The sequence below is a fragment of the Procambarus clarkii genome, chromosome 63, assembly GCF_040958095.1.
Source record: "Procambarus clarkii isolate CNS0578487 chromosome 63, FALCON_Pclarkii_2.0, whole genome shotgun sequence".
Classification (NCBI taxonomy): Eukaryota; Metazoa; Arthropoda; class Malacostraca; order Decapoda; family Cambaridae; genus Procambarus; species Procambarus clarkii.
Window position 1 is genome coordinate 29,655,508 of NC_091212.1, and position 16,105 is coordinate 29,671,612.

Consider the following 16,105-nt stretch of genomic DNA (forward strand, 5'->3'; position numbering starts at 1 on the left):
CCCAAAGAATGAGGTGATTTGATAAAATGCTATGCCCAAGATTACCATCCGAGTGCCGGCGGGGAAGTGGTTCAAATAGCCTCGGCTATCACTTCCTTTTGTCCGGTCGTGATGGTCAAGTGGATTAAGGCGTCCCTGTACATACCAGTTGTGGGAGTATGGGTTCGAGTCACTTCTGGGGTGTGAGTTTTCAGTTGTATATAGTCCTGGGGACCATTCAGGCTTGTTTGCATATATATATATATATATATATATATATATATATATATATATATGTCCTACCTAATAGCCAGAACGCACTTCTCAGCCTACTATTCAAGGCCCGATTTGCCTAAGAAGCCAAGTTTTCATGAATTAATGTTTTTTCGTCTACCTAACCTACCTAACCTAACCTAACCTAGCTTTTTTTGGCTACCTAACCTAACCTTACCTATAAATATAGGTTAGGTTAGGTTAGGTAGGGTTGGTTAGGTTCGGTCATATATCTACGTTAATTTTAACTCCAATAAAAAAAAATTGACCTCATACATAGAGAAAAGGGTTGCTTTATCATTTCATAAGAAAAAAATTATAGTAAATATATTAATTCAGGAAAACTTGGCTTATTAGGCAAATCGGGCCTTGAATAGTAGGCTGAGAAGTGAGTTCTGGCTACTAGGTACGACATATATATATATATATATATATATATATACACACACACACACACACACACACACACACTTCAAAACTTAACGCTTTGAAACGTAGTTTCAAAGCGTTATATGACAAAGAGTGCTGGGAAGACGGGACACCACGAGCGTAGCTCTCATCCTGTAACTACACTTAGGTAATTACACTTAGGTAATTACACACACACACATATATACATATATAAATACATATATAAATACATACATACATACACATACATTCATACATACATTCATACATACATAAACTTCTCCCTCAATGAATGCCAGTGGAAACAAGCCACTCTTCCTGTCAGGCTCGGGTGTCCACACCGCCACCCAAATTGCTGTCCCAGCCTTCCTGTCTTCCTCCTCAGCATCAGATGACCTGGTTAAGGAAATTCTACCTGACACCTTGAGTGATGTAGCGGGAATACAGGACCCCTACTACACGGAATGCGACACGAAATGGGATGCCATGACAGACCCAGCACTCAGACCAGCCATGCCGAAAGCCAAGAAACAATCCAGTTGGGACAACCCCATTGTAGACAAAGAAGCCACAGCTTTGCTGGAGGCAGCAACGACCCCCAGTGATCGTGCACGCCTCACAGCTGTGCAGGCTCCCCATGCAGGGGACTTCCTTCTGGCAGTCCCCATGTCTGCGACAGGCACACGTCTTGATCCGCAGGAGCTCCGTATTGCAGTCGCTCTCCGCCTTGTTGCGCCTATCCACACTGTTCACAGGTGTATTTGCGGCGAGGCAGATGCCGACGAATATGGATTGCATGGTCTGCACTGTGGAAAATCGGGTGGTTGGCACACTAGACACAACGAAGTCAACGACATCATTAAAAGAAGCCTTGCCTCTGCTCAGTGTCCAGCGGAGAGAGCCCCCCGCAACCTACTGAACCGTGACTCTGTTAAGCTTTGCCGACCGACCAGACGGAATCACACTGCGTCCGTGGAAGGGTGGCAGGCAGTTGGCATGGGACTATACTTGTGTATACCTGGCAACGACATACATTACCCTCTCTGCCGGCACAGCAGGAGCCGCAGCGACACACAGAGAAAAACAAAAGTCAGTCAAGTACAGGCAATTAGATCAACGGTACAACTTCGTTCCAATTGGGTGTGAGACGCTAGGCCCATGGGGTGAGAGTGCAAGAAGGTTTCTTAAGGATCTTGGTTCCAAGCTCATTGACACCACAAGATACCCTAGAGTGGCAAGTTTTCTCTTTCAGCACCTCAGTGTCGCGATCTAGAGGGGGAATGCCCGCTGCATCCTCGGTTCCTGCCCGGCGTCATAGGAGTTCGAGGAAATCTACAGCCTCTAGGAAGCGAACTTTTTCTTGTATCCTCTTAATGTTCATTTTTTGTATAAAATCAGATATGTAACTGTATAACCTTGCATAATAAAGTGTACACCATAATATAAAAAAAAGGGGGGTGGTAGGAGAAGCGAACACTCTTTCGTATTCAGAGTTAAATGGCAAGTTTTTCCCTGAATGCTCTGTGTTCCCTTCTCTGAGGCTGTGGGTCCCTATAATTGCACCAGTGGTGGTACCCCCCTATATATATATTTATATTATTAAATATGACCGAAAAAGAAAGATTAATAATTCTAACACAAATTTTCTCAATATTTCTTATGTTTCTTTTCACTGTCTATGGTAATTGAAAAATCCATTCTCCAAAATTTATTTTTATTTCTAGTCTGACGCGACACTTGAACGCGTTTCGTAATAACTTATTACATTTTCAAAGACTTTAGATTACACACACACACAACTATAACCTGCAAACACTAAACAGAGTTCTACTATGCTATAATTCAAACGGCTTTTCATTTTATATACTTGCATTTGGGTGAGGTGATATGCTACAACAGTTTTGGATGAGGTGAAAAACTTTCAACACAAGATAGAACACGAAATATTGGGTAATATTGGGTAAATTTAAAGGGGAAGCATGGAAGTAAATGCAAAGGGCCTATTGGCCCATATTTCTTGATGCTTCTATATTGGTGCGGAGTCTTGAAATGGGTAGAATATAGTTGTGCATTAATTGACTGTTGATTGCTGGTGTTGACTTCTTAATGTGTAGTGCCTCGCAGATATCAAGCCGCCTGCTATCGCTGTATCTATCGATGATTTCCGTGTTTTTCGTTAAGACTTCTCTGGTGATGGTCTGGTTGTGGGAAGAGATTGTGTGTTCCTTAATGGAGCCCTGTTGCTTATGCATCGTTAATCACCTGGAAAGAGATGTTGTTGTCTTGCCTATATACTGAGTTCTTTGAGGCTTACAGTCCCCAAGTGGGCATTTGAAGGCATAGACGACATTGGTCTCTTAAAGCATTCTGCTTTGTGTCTGGAGTTTCTCATGAGTAGGTTGGCCGTTTTCCTGGTTTTATAGTAAATCGTCAATTGTATCTTCTGATTTTTGTCTGTATGGATAACGTTTCTATTAACAATATCTTTCAGGACCCTTTCCTCCGTTTTATGAGCTGTGGAAAAGAAGTTCCTGTAAAATAGTCTAATAGGGGGTACAGGTGTTGTGTTAGACCTGATGTTAGACATCTGCAGGAGCTGAAGGAGGCATTTGAGCGGAATCCCGTGTTGCGCTTCACTTACAAGATGGAGAAGGATGGGAAGCTGCCCTTTCTAGATGTAACAGTCATGGAAAGGAGCGGAGGTTTCCACACTGCAGTCTACACTAAGGAAACAAACATAGGAATGTGCCTCAATGCCAACAGTTGACTGCCCAGACAGGTACAAGAGGAGTGTTGTTAACGCTTATGTCGACCGTGCTCTCAGCCACAGCTCAGGATGGAAGCAAGTCGATGAAGAACTCTGTAGGGTAAGGCAGGTCCTAGTCAACAACGGCTTCTCCAATGGTTTCGTTGAAGACATCATAAGAAGGAAGGTGAAACGCCATGCAACCTCTGAAGAGAACTAACACAACACCTGTACCCCCTATTAGACTATTTTACAGGAACTTCTTTTCCACAGCTCATAAAACGGAGGAAAGGGTCCTGAAAGATATTGTTAATAGAAACGTTATCCATACAGACAAAAATCAGAAGATACAATTGACGATTTACTATAAAACCAAGAAAACGGCCAACCTACTCATGAGAAACTCTCCAGACACAAAGCAGAATGCTTTAAGAGACCAATGTCGTCTATGCCTTCAAATGCCCACTTGGGGACTGTAAGCCTCAAAAAACTCAGTATATAGGCAAGACAACAACATCTCTTTCCAGGTGATTAACGATGCATAAGCAACAGGGCTCCATTAAGGAACACACAATCTCTTCCCACAACCAGACCATCACCAGAGAAGTCTTAACAAAAAACACGGAAATCATCGATAGATACAGCGATAGCAGGCGGCTTGATATCTGCGAGGCACTACACATCAAGAAGTCAACACCAGCAATCAACAGCCAATTAACGCACAACTATATTCTACCCACTTCAAGACTCCGCACCAATATAGAAGCATCAAGAAATATGGGCTAATAGGCCCTCTGCAGTTACTTCCATTCTTCCCTTTAACTTACCCAATATTATACCCATTGTTTCGTTTTCTGTCTTGTGTTGAAAGTTTGTTTTCACCTCATCCAAAACTGTTGTAACATATCACCTCACCCAAATGCAGGTATATAAAATGAAAGCCGTTTAAATTATAGCATAGTAGAACTCTGTTTAGTGTTTGCAGGTTATAGTTGTGTGTGTGTAAACTAAAGTCTTTGAAAATGTAATAAGTTATTACGAAACGTGTTCAAGTTTTGCGTCAGAATAGAAATAAAAATGAATTTTGGAGAATTGATTTTTCAATTACCATAGACAGTGAAAATAAACATAAGAAATATTGAGAAAATTCGTGTCAGAATTATTAATCTTACTTTTTCGGTCATATTTTTTAATAATAATAATAATAATATTTTATATATATATATGAGTGTATACTCTCAGCAGGTTGTCTTTTAAACATGTCTCATTGAATATGACCGCATATTCTGTATTTACTATCTTCTGATTTAGGGCTTCTATCCCTCTAACTATTTTCTTAGCATCAGGGCTTAGCTGAAAGAGGAGTTCTCCAAAACTCATTTTCGTAATTTCAAGGTGAAGAAAAAAGTGAATTACTATAGAATGTATTAAACTTATTTATACAATTTGCACAACGTTTCGAACCTCCATGGTTCATTCTCAAGTGAAAAGAATTTTCAGAACTGGTTGATTTATACCCGCACTGGGTTAGGTGATAAGACAATAAAGATAAAAACATGGGGGATACATAAGGGATAAATGGGGGATGAAGCACATAAGAATAAAGGTAACTGCGGAAGGCCTGTTGGCCCATACGAGGCAGCTTCTATCTACATACAAAGATTAATCAGGTGTAATTGGCCTGTTATGTTGAACAGTGTTTTCTGTGTTGGCATCGTTATGTTCTGGTCTTGTCCTTACTCTCATGGTGGGTAGAGTAAATAGTTCCATGATTTGGGTGTTCATGGTAGGTTGTTCTATTCTTATATGAATTGCTTCAAGAATTTGTAATCTTCTTGCATCTTGGGTTTTGTCTATTATAAAGGTATTTTTGTTCAAGATTTCTCTTGTTAGGGTGATGTCATGGGCTTGTCTCATATGATTCCTGGGGGCACCGGATTGAAGATGACATGTCAAATGCCTCGTCAGCTTGGTCGACGTCATACCTATGTACTTCGATTGAAGGTTACATCTTTCGTGGGGCCAAGTGTACATGTATACAACGCTTGACTGCTGTAGAGGGTTCTCCGTCGGCTTCGGGCTATTTTTGATAAGGAGTTCAGAAGTCTTCTTAGTTTTGTAGAATATGATCAAGTGTATGTATATATGTATATTATATATATATATACAATTATATATATATATATATATATATATATATATATATATATATATATATATATATATATATATATATATATATATATATATATATATATATAACCCTCTTTATGATTTGTGCCAAATCATAGAGGGTTCTGCATATAATCATGACCAGAGAAAGGATTATGCTGGGAAACAGATGCCCACTGTAATATTTCGAAAACTGGTCAAAGTTAATGGTCAATTGGTTCTATTTAAATTGTTTCCATAAGTCCTAATTCATTTACTGTTATAAACTTAAAACATACCTCTCCACAGGGCAATCTTTTATTGAAGTCTATGCCAGTGAGCGGCGTGCCTGCTGGGGGCAGCAGCACCGATGCATCCTGAAGCAGGTACTCCACATTCAAGGGCTTCCGGTGCATCTCGTGCCACTCATCCTCGAACATGTCCAGGAAAATTTCTTCACTCTTCAGATAGAATAATAATGTGATTATTTATTTTCAAAATTTCTAAAGCATTGACAACACTACAAATATACAAGATGCTTAATTGATCAAGAATTTTTCTTAGGTGCTATATAAATACTATATTCATCAAATCTCAAGTTAATGTTTAGAAATTTTGACTTTGCCACCCAACAGGAAGAACCAAACTGATGGGGAGAGGACTATACTGCTACAAGACTGAATACAATAGCATGGAACACACTAATAATAGTTTATTCCCTATAGTTTGACCAAAAAAAGAGCAACAACCAACTGCTCTTAAGAACTAGTAGAGCATGTAATCACCACCCAATAGAAAAGTAATTTTTCAAGGGTAATCTAAACAAATGAAAATATCTAGTTGTGAGAGTATGGTCTCTCAAGATTTTCCCACAGCTGACTTGAATGACTCATTGCAGTGCACAAAGCCTATCTCTTTTAACCCTGGATGGAAACTGTCATGTCGGGTGTCCCCATGATGCCCACATATTCAGGAATACTTGCATCATGCAGAGGCTGCCGTATGCCCAAGGGGAAATTAGATAAAGAGTAACTAAGCATTCATGCCAGAGTGTCAGTAAGTACACAACAAAAGTGCCAGGGGATGAGAGAGGGGACACCAGCAAGGCGAGATAAGCTCTAACCTCTGGGGTCAATCTCAACCGGCGCATCAAACAACAACAACAGTGACGTAGTCGTGGAGTGGTCATGACGTCACTCTTCTGTCCATCACATAAGGATCAATATCACTGTTCCGACATCTTTGCTGCAACGCCATAGGTCACTTTTGTAGACCAGGTGTTTGTGCCCCGAGGAAGCGTGCAACCCTTTGCAAGATTATTCTCGTGAGGAACTTCATACGTGGTTGACGTGTCCTTCGTGATTGTCTATTGGCCAACAGACAGAACACCATCCATTCCTCACCGTCAAGTTAAACTCTGCGTTCTGCTCAATATACCAGTGCTCGTCCAGAATCGCGACCGTGAATATATTGTTTAGAAATCTTCTAGAGTGACAAAAGTTTGTGAATCACCAGAGCGAAACAGACTGGTATCAGGTAACATCTGTGAGAATGAGATTGTCTGTGGGTAACTCAGTGGTCAAGGGTGAACCAAGTGCTGCCGCCTAAGTAAACTGTGTGTGACTTTACCACTGTGTACCTGCATGGTACAATATAACTGTAGCCGCTGCTGCCACTCAGTCCAGAGCGTGTAGCCAGCCGCCACTCGCTCTGCCTCACTGTACTACATGACGTCACCGCCCATCACACCTTTATACACGTGCCAGTGTCAATGGGGAGGGGGGGTGTTTGTTAGGCATACAGCACACCCTCCAGCAAGTACACCGCAATGTCAAGTACGGTCGTGTTGGGAAAGCCTGTCATCAGTGTTCTCACATCTTAATGAGCAAACCCAGCTGTCAGGTCACCTATGAGGTCTTGCATGAATGTGCATGAGTGAGTGAATGGGAGAGGTAGCCATACCTGTAAGTACAAGATCTTGTTTCTTTATTAAGTGTCTCTATTGATATTAGCGGTCAACCACAGTCCTCACCTTCACATTCCTGACATTGTCTAATCACAACAATGACGGCCCTACTGGGTGTCGAGGGGTCAGAAGGCAACACTAGTGATGTGTGGTGCACACTGGGAGCCACAGCTAACCACCACCTCACTGCTTATGCAATGAATGCAACTACCACACTCTGTGACTTGTAGAAACGCCAAACAGCATAAGCCACTGCCAATAGGTGGAGACCAAGACACCTGACGGTGTATGCGTGTTCATCTGTGTGGTATCACATTACACTCGTCTGTGAATGTGAGCTTCACATACACCACACATTTACTTATTGTGTGACATAATTATTGTGAATGATTATTGCTTGTTCCATTGACAGTGCCATTGTTGATTTACTGTGCATCATCGTTGCCCAAGTATTCTGTTGGAACTCCTGTGACCCTTTGCACACCGTCAAGTTACGTTTGCCGTGTTAGTGATTGGCTGTCAATTGTGTCAAGTTAGGTGTTTTTCCACGAGTGGATCAGAATTTATTAGTCAGACATCAAGAGTCTCGCTAATGCAATAATAGCCTTGCTGACACCAATCTAAAGTAAATCAAGCACCCATTGTATTAGTGGTTAAGTTTGTAAATAAACTAATGTTAAGCATTATGCGGTGTTTGTGTTGAACTACTTCTGAATACTGCCATTACATTACTTAATCCTTCAGCCCCAGGTGTCTTCAACACCGAGGTGCCTATTCAAAAAACTATAAATGTAACGAGGACCCTAGAAGCCCTTGAAGTGTGTCAAGCATTGAGGAGATTCCCACGACCAACATGGATCAGGACCAGGTGAGGCTAGTCTGAGAAGAGACCATCAAGGACTAACTCGACTGTGCTCCCAGGCCCTGTACACTTGCTTTCATATTTTTTCTGCTGGATTCTGACAGCTTCGTGAAGCATCTGCCATATGTACATTGGTGACGGTGTACACATTGCAGTTGGGAAAGCAAAGTAGAAAACCCCACATTAGTACCAAACCCAAATGTGACGGTGAAAAGACCAAACAAATATGACTGAGCCTGCCCATGAGCAGCAGGGTCCCAGCAATACTCAATAGGCTTTCAAGCCATGAAACTCGGACAGGTGGCCGCAGCTGCAGCCTCCAGTAAAAAAAGGTAGTAAAGTACCACTCTAAACCCAACTAAAGAAGGTCTCGAGTAAGGTAAGCTGGGATTTCAACTGGCTAAGAAGCTGAACATCATACCAGGCATCACCAACATGCAACCCTTGTCCATCAAGAATGCTCAAGCAATGGGAGCCCAAATGAGCCATTTGTTGTGGTGCATCAAGACCTGGATGCCTCAAGCTGAAGCTCCCACAGCATCATCCTAGTTAGCATGGTGAAGTTTTGTGCCAAGTTCAACCTTGAAGTGTTCAGAAATTATAAAACCTGTCACCCACATGATACAAAGAAAAATCTCTCGAACCTTGGGTGAAACACCTGCAGGTGGCCCTCCCTTCCACCCACTACACCACTGGGGCTTGTGGTGAAAGGGCAGTTTGTAAGCCCTGATGAAAACACCTCAGGAAGGAGTATAGACTGTCTTCAAACTGGAGAGGAAGCACATTAAGAGCCATTCTCACAGAAGCAATCAGTATTACAGAACTTGTACCTCAAACATTGTTCTACTGGAACCAACCACAAGCCCCTACAAGTGATGAAGATTAGCGACAACAGACAAAACTGAATGATGTAAAGGAAGTGACACAGGTATAGCTGACAACAAAAATGAGTCAATGAAAAATCATTCTAAATCGTTTCCATGAAAAAAGTACAAAAACTTTTCATAGATAAACTTTAATAAATGTTATCTAGCTAAAGAATAAATAGCATATGGAATTTAGAGATGGAAAAATACATACTGAATACAGTACTTGTTTCCTAGAGATTACATAACAGAATATTGAACTTACTTTGTAAAAATTTCTGAGCATAAGTGTGGCCTCTTCCCGGGCACCTTCTAGTGATGCCAAGTGGTGGTCACGAAGACAGCTTGTGTGTTTTCTGCGACTGCTCGACCCAACACCAATTAACTGCTTTAGCACCAAGATGGCCATTTCGAGAGTAGCCACACGCACCCGTGAATCTGCAGACAAGACTCCATTTTAACCCTTAAACCACACATATTTAGAGCCCGGAAGCAAAAAATATTTGAATTATGTAAAAAAAAACTTAAAAATATTTAACAAATATCCAATTTATTGGCTTCAGCATCATGAAACTTTTATTAAAATATTTTCAGAAATTGATTTTAGACAAATTTTTTAAGAAGAATGTTTTGTTTGATAAGGAGAACAGCTCCCATTAACTGGAACTAAGGGATAATGCAATAATAAAGAGACGCAATCACCTGTCCGACACTCAAAGAAGAAGAAGAATAGTAGTAAGAAGTGTCCACAAAGTGACAGAAGAAAGTGCGAAGAATCTGCAGTTATCAAATGCTACAATAACTATTGAACAGAATCAAAGAAATTTCAGCATTTTATTGCCACTTAATAAATTACTACTCGAAAAATATGTTTTCTAAAATATACTTAATTCATCACACATGGCCTCACCCCCACCTACACTTCGCTTTGTCCTTTTCCCTTTATAAGCAGCTAACTCTGTCTCTCTCTCTCTCTCTCTCTTATGAACATAATAAGGTCCTTGTATGTGAAGCATTTTACACTACTGTTCTTAATTATAGCAGCAGCTATAATATATAGCAGCAGGATATGCAGCTGGTGCTTTTATAGCATTGGTGAGTAATACATAATACCACAAATAATAATAAGTATGCTATTATGCTCTATTTTGTTTTATATCATATAAAAAATTGACCAATGTTAAAATGTGTGTTACTTTCATCAATGTCCAAAAAACCAACGTTGAATGTAATGAAACTCCATTTTCTGGGTGAGTCCCGGAGGCTCCCCGGAGCTATCCAGTCTGAATGGATATGTACAACTTTCTGGCATCAGTTAAAGTGCTAGGAGTTCTTGCCTACCGGGGACCACGAGCCAGAACCTGGCCCCCTCAGAGAGGCACGAGGAGCAATGGCCTATAGAAACCCCCTTGTGATTGGGAGCATTCTATGTCTGCCATCGACTGGGACAGGCACCCAGAAAGGTAGGCGCCCCAAAACAAACCCCTATTCTGGTGAAATTATTGCTACCGAAAGCCGAACGAGTGGACAGACATAATTATCAAACTAGCATGACGTCATCACGTTGCCGCGCCACCGTCTGCGCAACCCCCCCCTCCCAGAGAGGGGGAAGGAGGAGCCCCAGACCCTTCACGCCGGCGATCCAACTGGCAGTTCTTCGGCTGGATGTCAAAATACACGAAAAACGCCGCCGACTGGAGGGAGGGAGGGATGCCAGGGAGCCTCCGGGACTCACCCAGAAAATGGCGTTTCATTACATTCAATGCTGGTTTTCTGGGGGGAGCCCCGTCGGCTCCTCGGAGCTACCTCACCAAAGATAAGTAAAACAGAGAAGGAACCAGGAGGCGGATACCACACGTCCTAACTGAACAACCAAAACCAGAGACAAAACAAAGATCAAAACGAGAAGAAAAAGACCACCCAGGCCAACGACCAGGACGCCACCAAAACTCAAGAGCAGGCCAGAGGGGAACAATGCCCATGACAGCAAGTGGAATGGAGCAGAAGGAACTGCAACACTAAACGCAAGCAGGAGTGGCTCTGCCAGCACTACCCAACATGAGGTGACAGGACAATCCCAGACAATGGTCCCAGAACAACCCTGAAGGGAAGACAAGCCAACCCTATCAAAGACCGAAGGGCCCTTCGCAGTGATAGGAAAACCACACACCTCCCCCGAGACGAAACACACAGGTGGGAGACCAATAACAAACCCACCTGTGCCAACACAAACGACGAGAAACGAACACCATGATCAAAAGCGCAAAACGCGAATCTAAAAACAGCGACCCCGCAACCCAAAGGAGCAACATAACCAGCTCCAGCAGGGAAGAATGATGCATGCATCCCTGAGGCATCCAAGAGAACTACCCAGGACGAGAACAGCAGGAAAGCAAACACACCCAGTCCGGAAAAGGAACAAAGAAAAACCGAAACCAGGACCGGAACCCAGCAAACCCGGTTCCAAGAAAAGGAACCAGGAAGGCAGGAGTGGCAGACCGAAAAGTCTACACCCCCCACAGACAGCGCAACCCGAAGCCTGCAGAAAACCACACAGAAATCGTAGGAACTCGGTACCAAAACGGAACACCGGAGAAGTCCAAAAGCAGGACGCGGAACATGGACAGATCGGAGCACCAAACAGGATAATCAAGAAGCACTGACTCAGATACACAAAAACGTGTAGCATGGGGGAGGAAAAACGGAAATAGGTAAGGAAAACCATGAATACGGCCCAAGGAGCGGCCAGGAAGTAACGCACACGACCAACCACAAAATGTGTAGAGGAGCGCGTACATACCTGAGGGACCTTACGGACAGCAGGGTGCAGTCAGGCACCGAAGATAGGCAAGGAAAGTGTCCAGACAGGGAAAAGACCCAGGGGTCGACAACGAAAACAAAAGCACGCGGGGCAGAGCCCCACAGGACAACAAAGAACAAAAGATGGTCAAAAAAGGCACTAAGACACATGCAAGGCGATCAAACACCACACCAAACACCCAAGTCAGGAGCCATCGACGCAATCCCGCCAAGCGGGGAAGAGTAAACAAGGATGGAACAGTGAACAAGGGTGGCGAAGTGAGTAGAGTATCCCAAGAAGATACTCGCTCCAAACGCATGAGCCTAACTAGATTAGCAAAGCTCTACGAAGTACCAACGATGGAACTCAAACTGTTCCGTACTTCCAAGGAAAATTCCTGCCAACCTTTGGAGAACTGTGAGGCGTCGACCAACATATAACCAGCAGAGTAGCGAATAATAACTAGTCTACCTGCAAGTGTGGTCTAGAACAGACATGCGAGACACCGTACCGACACTCAGTGTGCCCAACCCGCACCATTGCCCACCAAAATATCACCCGCAACCACTGTATACACAACAAAAGATAAGGAGTTCCTTAGTGTTTGTGTTTATTGACCAATCTCCATGAAACAATAGAAACTGGGATAGTAGCACACGCCACCCTTGCAGCACATTGTGGGCACGAAACAATGGGCATAAAAGGGATAAGCGCAGAAACAGGAAAGACCGGAGGAATGACCGGCACGGTAACACGCCCGGTGATGCGCGGAACCAATTACCACGTAACTGGTGCAAGGGCAGGTTGGACATATATGTGAGTGGGAATGGATGGTAAGAAACAGTAGCTGCCTCGCACGGGCCAATAGGCCCTCCGCAGGTCCACTGTACTTATGTCCGTATGTTCGTACGCACAAGAGGACACAGGAGGAAGTGAGCACCCAAAGGAGCCACAGACACTAAAAAGAACCCGATTAATGTCAGAGGGGAAAGGAAGCCAAAAGCACCAAAATGCCATGCGGAGGAGGCAGACGCCACCCACAGGAGCAAACATGAAGACAGAGCCCAGAAGGCTCAGGAAACTGCACAACCGTCAACTGACAGGAGAGGCGGGGCCCAAGAGCCAGAGCTCAACCCCCGCAAGCACAACTAGGCAAGCACCCCACCAAAAGTGAGAACCAGCCCATGGCTGACAGAAGCGTCAGGCAAGACAACCTCACCTGCAGAGCAGACACACGACCATGCCACAACACAGGCGAGCCAAGTAACATACTAGGAACAGCGCTAAAGGTGTGCCCGAAAGCCATGCATACTCGAGGCAGTAGGCATAGTATGTACCGTTACCTGAATAAAATGTGAAGTCGAAGGAGAAATATGGCCAGAGGTGCGCGCCCTGCAGAAGACGAAGCAGTACAGAGGGGGAGGAGGCGGCGCCATGCCAAACCATCCCACACCAAGAAGCAGAGGAAGAACAAAGTGACACCCCCAGATATAAATCCAAAACACCCTCAGCATCCAGAGGGCCATGACTGGAGGGAGAAACGAGCAAGAAGCCATAGAAAACCACGAGAAACGACGCGAACACATGAGCATACCGCCCGTAAACAAAACGCACACGAGGTACGAAACGCACCATCCGTCCACCGGGAGGCGTGGCTTGTACACTAGGCGGACACACAAATCGTACATACAACATACAGACATTGTACAAACACCAGGAAGGTGTGCGGAATGAAGACAAAGAACGTTGAAACTGGAAGTAGAGACGACGCGAAAACAAAACAAGGCGAAAACGAAGCAAAAGAAAACAGATGATGGAAGGGAACCAACAAGGCCGACAAAAGACCAGAGGGAAACCACATTGAAAATCAACAGACGTTCCAATAATATTGGAAGGTACGAAGAGACTTGCGAACCAACGAGAACCACGACAAGCACCCCTGACCAAGGAACATGCAGGGACAACGATACGAAGCGGTTTAGGCACTATGTACTAGGTCAATATATAAATCCATCAAAGTTTGTTCCACACCTTGTACGGATGTACCTTACCTGAACACTTTTTTTTTTTTTTTTGAACAGCATCGCGAGATAAGAGCGAAAAGGGTAAGGAAAAGGGGGTGAAACACACCCCCAGGAACGACGGGACCGATGAACCCGAAGGAACACGGAACCGAACCCAGGGAGGGGTATACCCGAAAACAACAGGAACACAGAGGGAAGGAACAACCCCACTGAGGAACTGCCAGCCCCACAACAAAGGTACAAAGACCCAAGAGGGGCAAATGGGGCCGAGGCCCCCCAGGCAACCCCTCCCTAACCCCGGGAACCTCAACGGCATGACCCAGGGCCGAGCCGCACCCCCAAAGCCCCAGCTTAACACTTTCGCGCTTTAGATTAGAGATAACTCGTCGCCGTTTTCTCTTACGATTCCGCATAACAGCCTACTTTTCTCGTCCATCGAAAAAATATTTCTATAAATTCCATTTTTTAACCGAAATGGATGGGGATACTTTTGTTTTGTAGAGAATTTATTTGCGAATGTTTTGGTACCAGAATGAATATTATATCACAAACTTCTATGAGTAAAAAAAAAAATACACAAAGTATGTTTGGGGGTGTGGCGAGCGTGTGGCAGTGGGTTCCCTTTAGCCGTTGATATATCCAACACGTGGGAAATATTTGTATGTGTTATGTATATGTCTGTGTAGGGAATTTTACTGCGATCACTGTCATACAAATTATAAAATGTTTCAACAAGTATAAACATGACAAACATCAAACGAACGAAAACAATGCGTTCGTTTCTGCCGCGAACACATACTGAGCGACGTGGTTCTATATTTGGCGCTTCTCTTACACATGCTTTGTACAAATGTTATACAGTTCATCTTATAGAAAATTTTATTGCGAACACATTGATATAAAAAAGAAATACGTACATAGAAAAGTAGGGTCAGGAAACGTATAAATGTATAAACTTTCCAAGCATGATTTCCCCCCTGTGTTTTCGCCAGTGCGCTCGCGGCTAACTACTCTCCACTTCACACACTCTTGCGGGTGGGCAATTACCTATATTAAACATTCATACGCATATGTCCGTGTAGAGAATTTTATTGCGATTCCAATGATACCAAAATTAGCGATGTAGGACAACTGTAGGCTTCGCAACCATTAAGAGAGTGGAAACATTTTGTTGCTGTTTGGCGCTCTCGGCGAGTGATCTGCATAGTTTTTTATTTGGTGTTGATACTCCTTATGCTTGGGCGGCATTTTATAGGTATGCTCTTATAGACAATTTCATTGCGAACACAGTGATACCAAATTTAAATACGTGCGCCTTCAATTATTGTCAGGACAGTCAAAAGAGTGTACACTTTTTCGGTCTTACCGCGTAGGCGCGCGAAGTGCCGAAAGCATCTGGGGTATTGTTTTTTTTTGAGCGCCGAGAGCGCGAAAGTGTTAACAAGGAAAAGCCGGGGCAGCCGTGCAAACACTAATGAAGGGAGCCCACTGGTCAGACCCATACGGCACGGCTGGAGGAACCGACTCGAATGCCTCCGCCGCCACCCTGGAAGAGGAAAACCCCTGAGACCGCCCAAGTCTCAACCCAACCATGCAGACCCTACCCCAACCCCGAAACCCGCCTATGGTTCGGAGCAGGAAGCAAGGGAGGAAGTGAGTAGAACAGAAGGGGAAGAACAAGAAGCGGAAGGAGCCAGAGTTGAAGCGACCCCCACCCCCAAGTCCAGACCCCAACCACCAAAACGAGGCAGCCTCGGGGCATCCGGGGCTGCAAACAACCAAGAGCGTTGCAGCAACCTACACCCAGCAAGCAACGCCGCAGCCGCCTGCACCCGATTATCAAGACCAGTGGCCTGGGTGAAGGAGAGCGCGTACTGACAACAATCATCGGACGACTCCGGGTCACAAGAACAAGGACCCAACAGGCAGCATGGCGGAGGCACAACAGGTGAGTGTCACCCTGAGACAAGGGGACAGATCAACCGTCAAATTCGCAGGACGCGAGGGGGACTCCGGGGACACACCTA

The 16,105-nt window shown here is 44.0% G+C and overlaps 1 protein-coding gene across 1 annotated transcript in view; it reads right to left on the reverse strand.

Moving 5' to 3' along the window:
- Nucleotides 1–16,105, reverse strand: part of ema (C-type lectin domain containing ema) — a 198,941-nt gene that overhangs the window by 65,978 nt on the left and 116,858 nt on the right. The window contains 2 exon segments of the mRNA XM_069308827.1: nt 5,860–6,021; nt 9,520–9,692. Of these exon segments, the coding sequence (XP_069164928.1) occupies nt 5,860–6,021; nt 9,520–9,692 (335 nt within the window).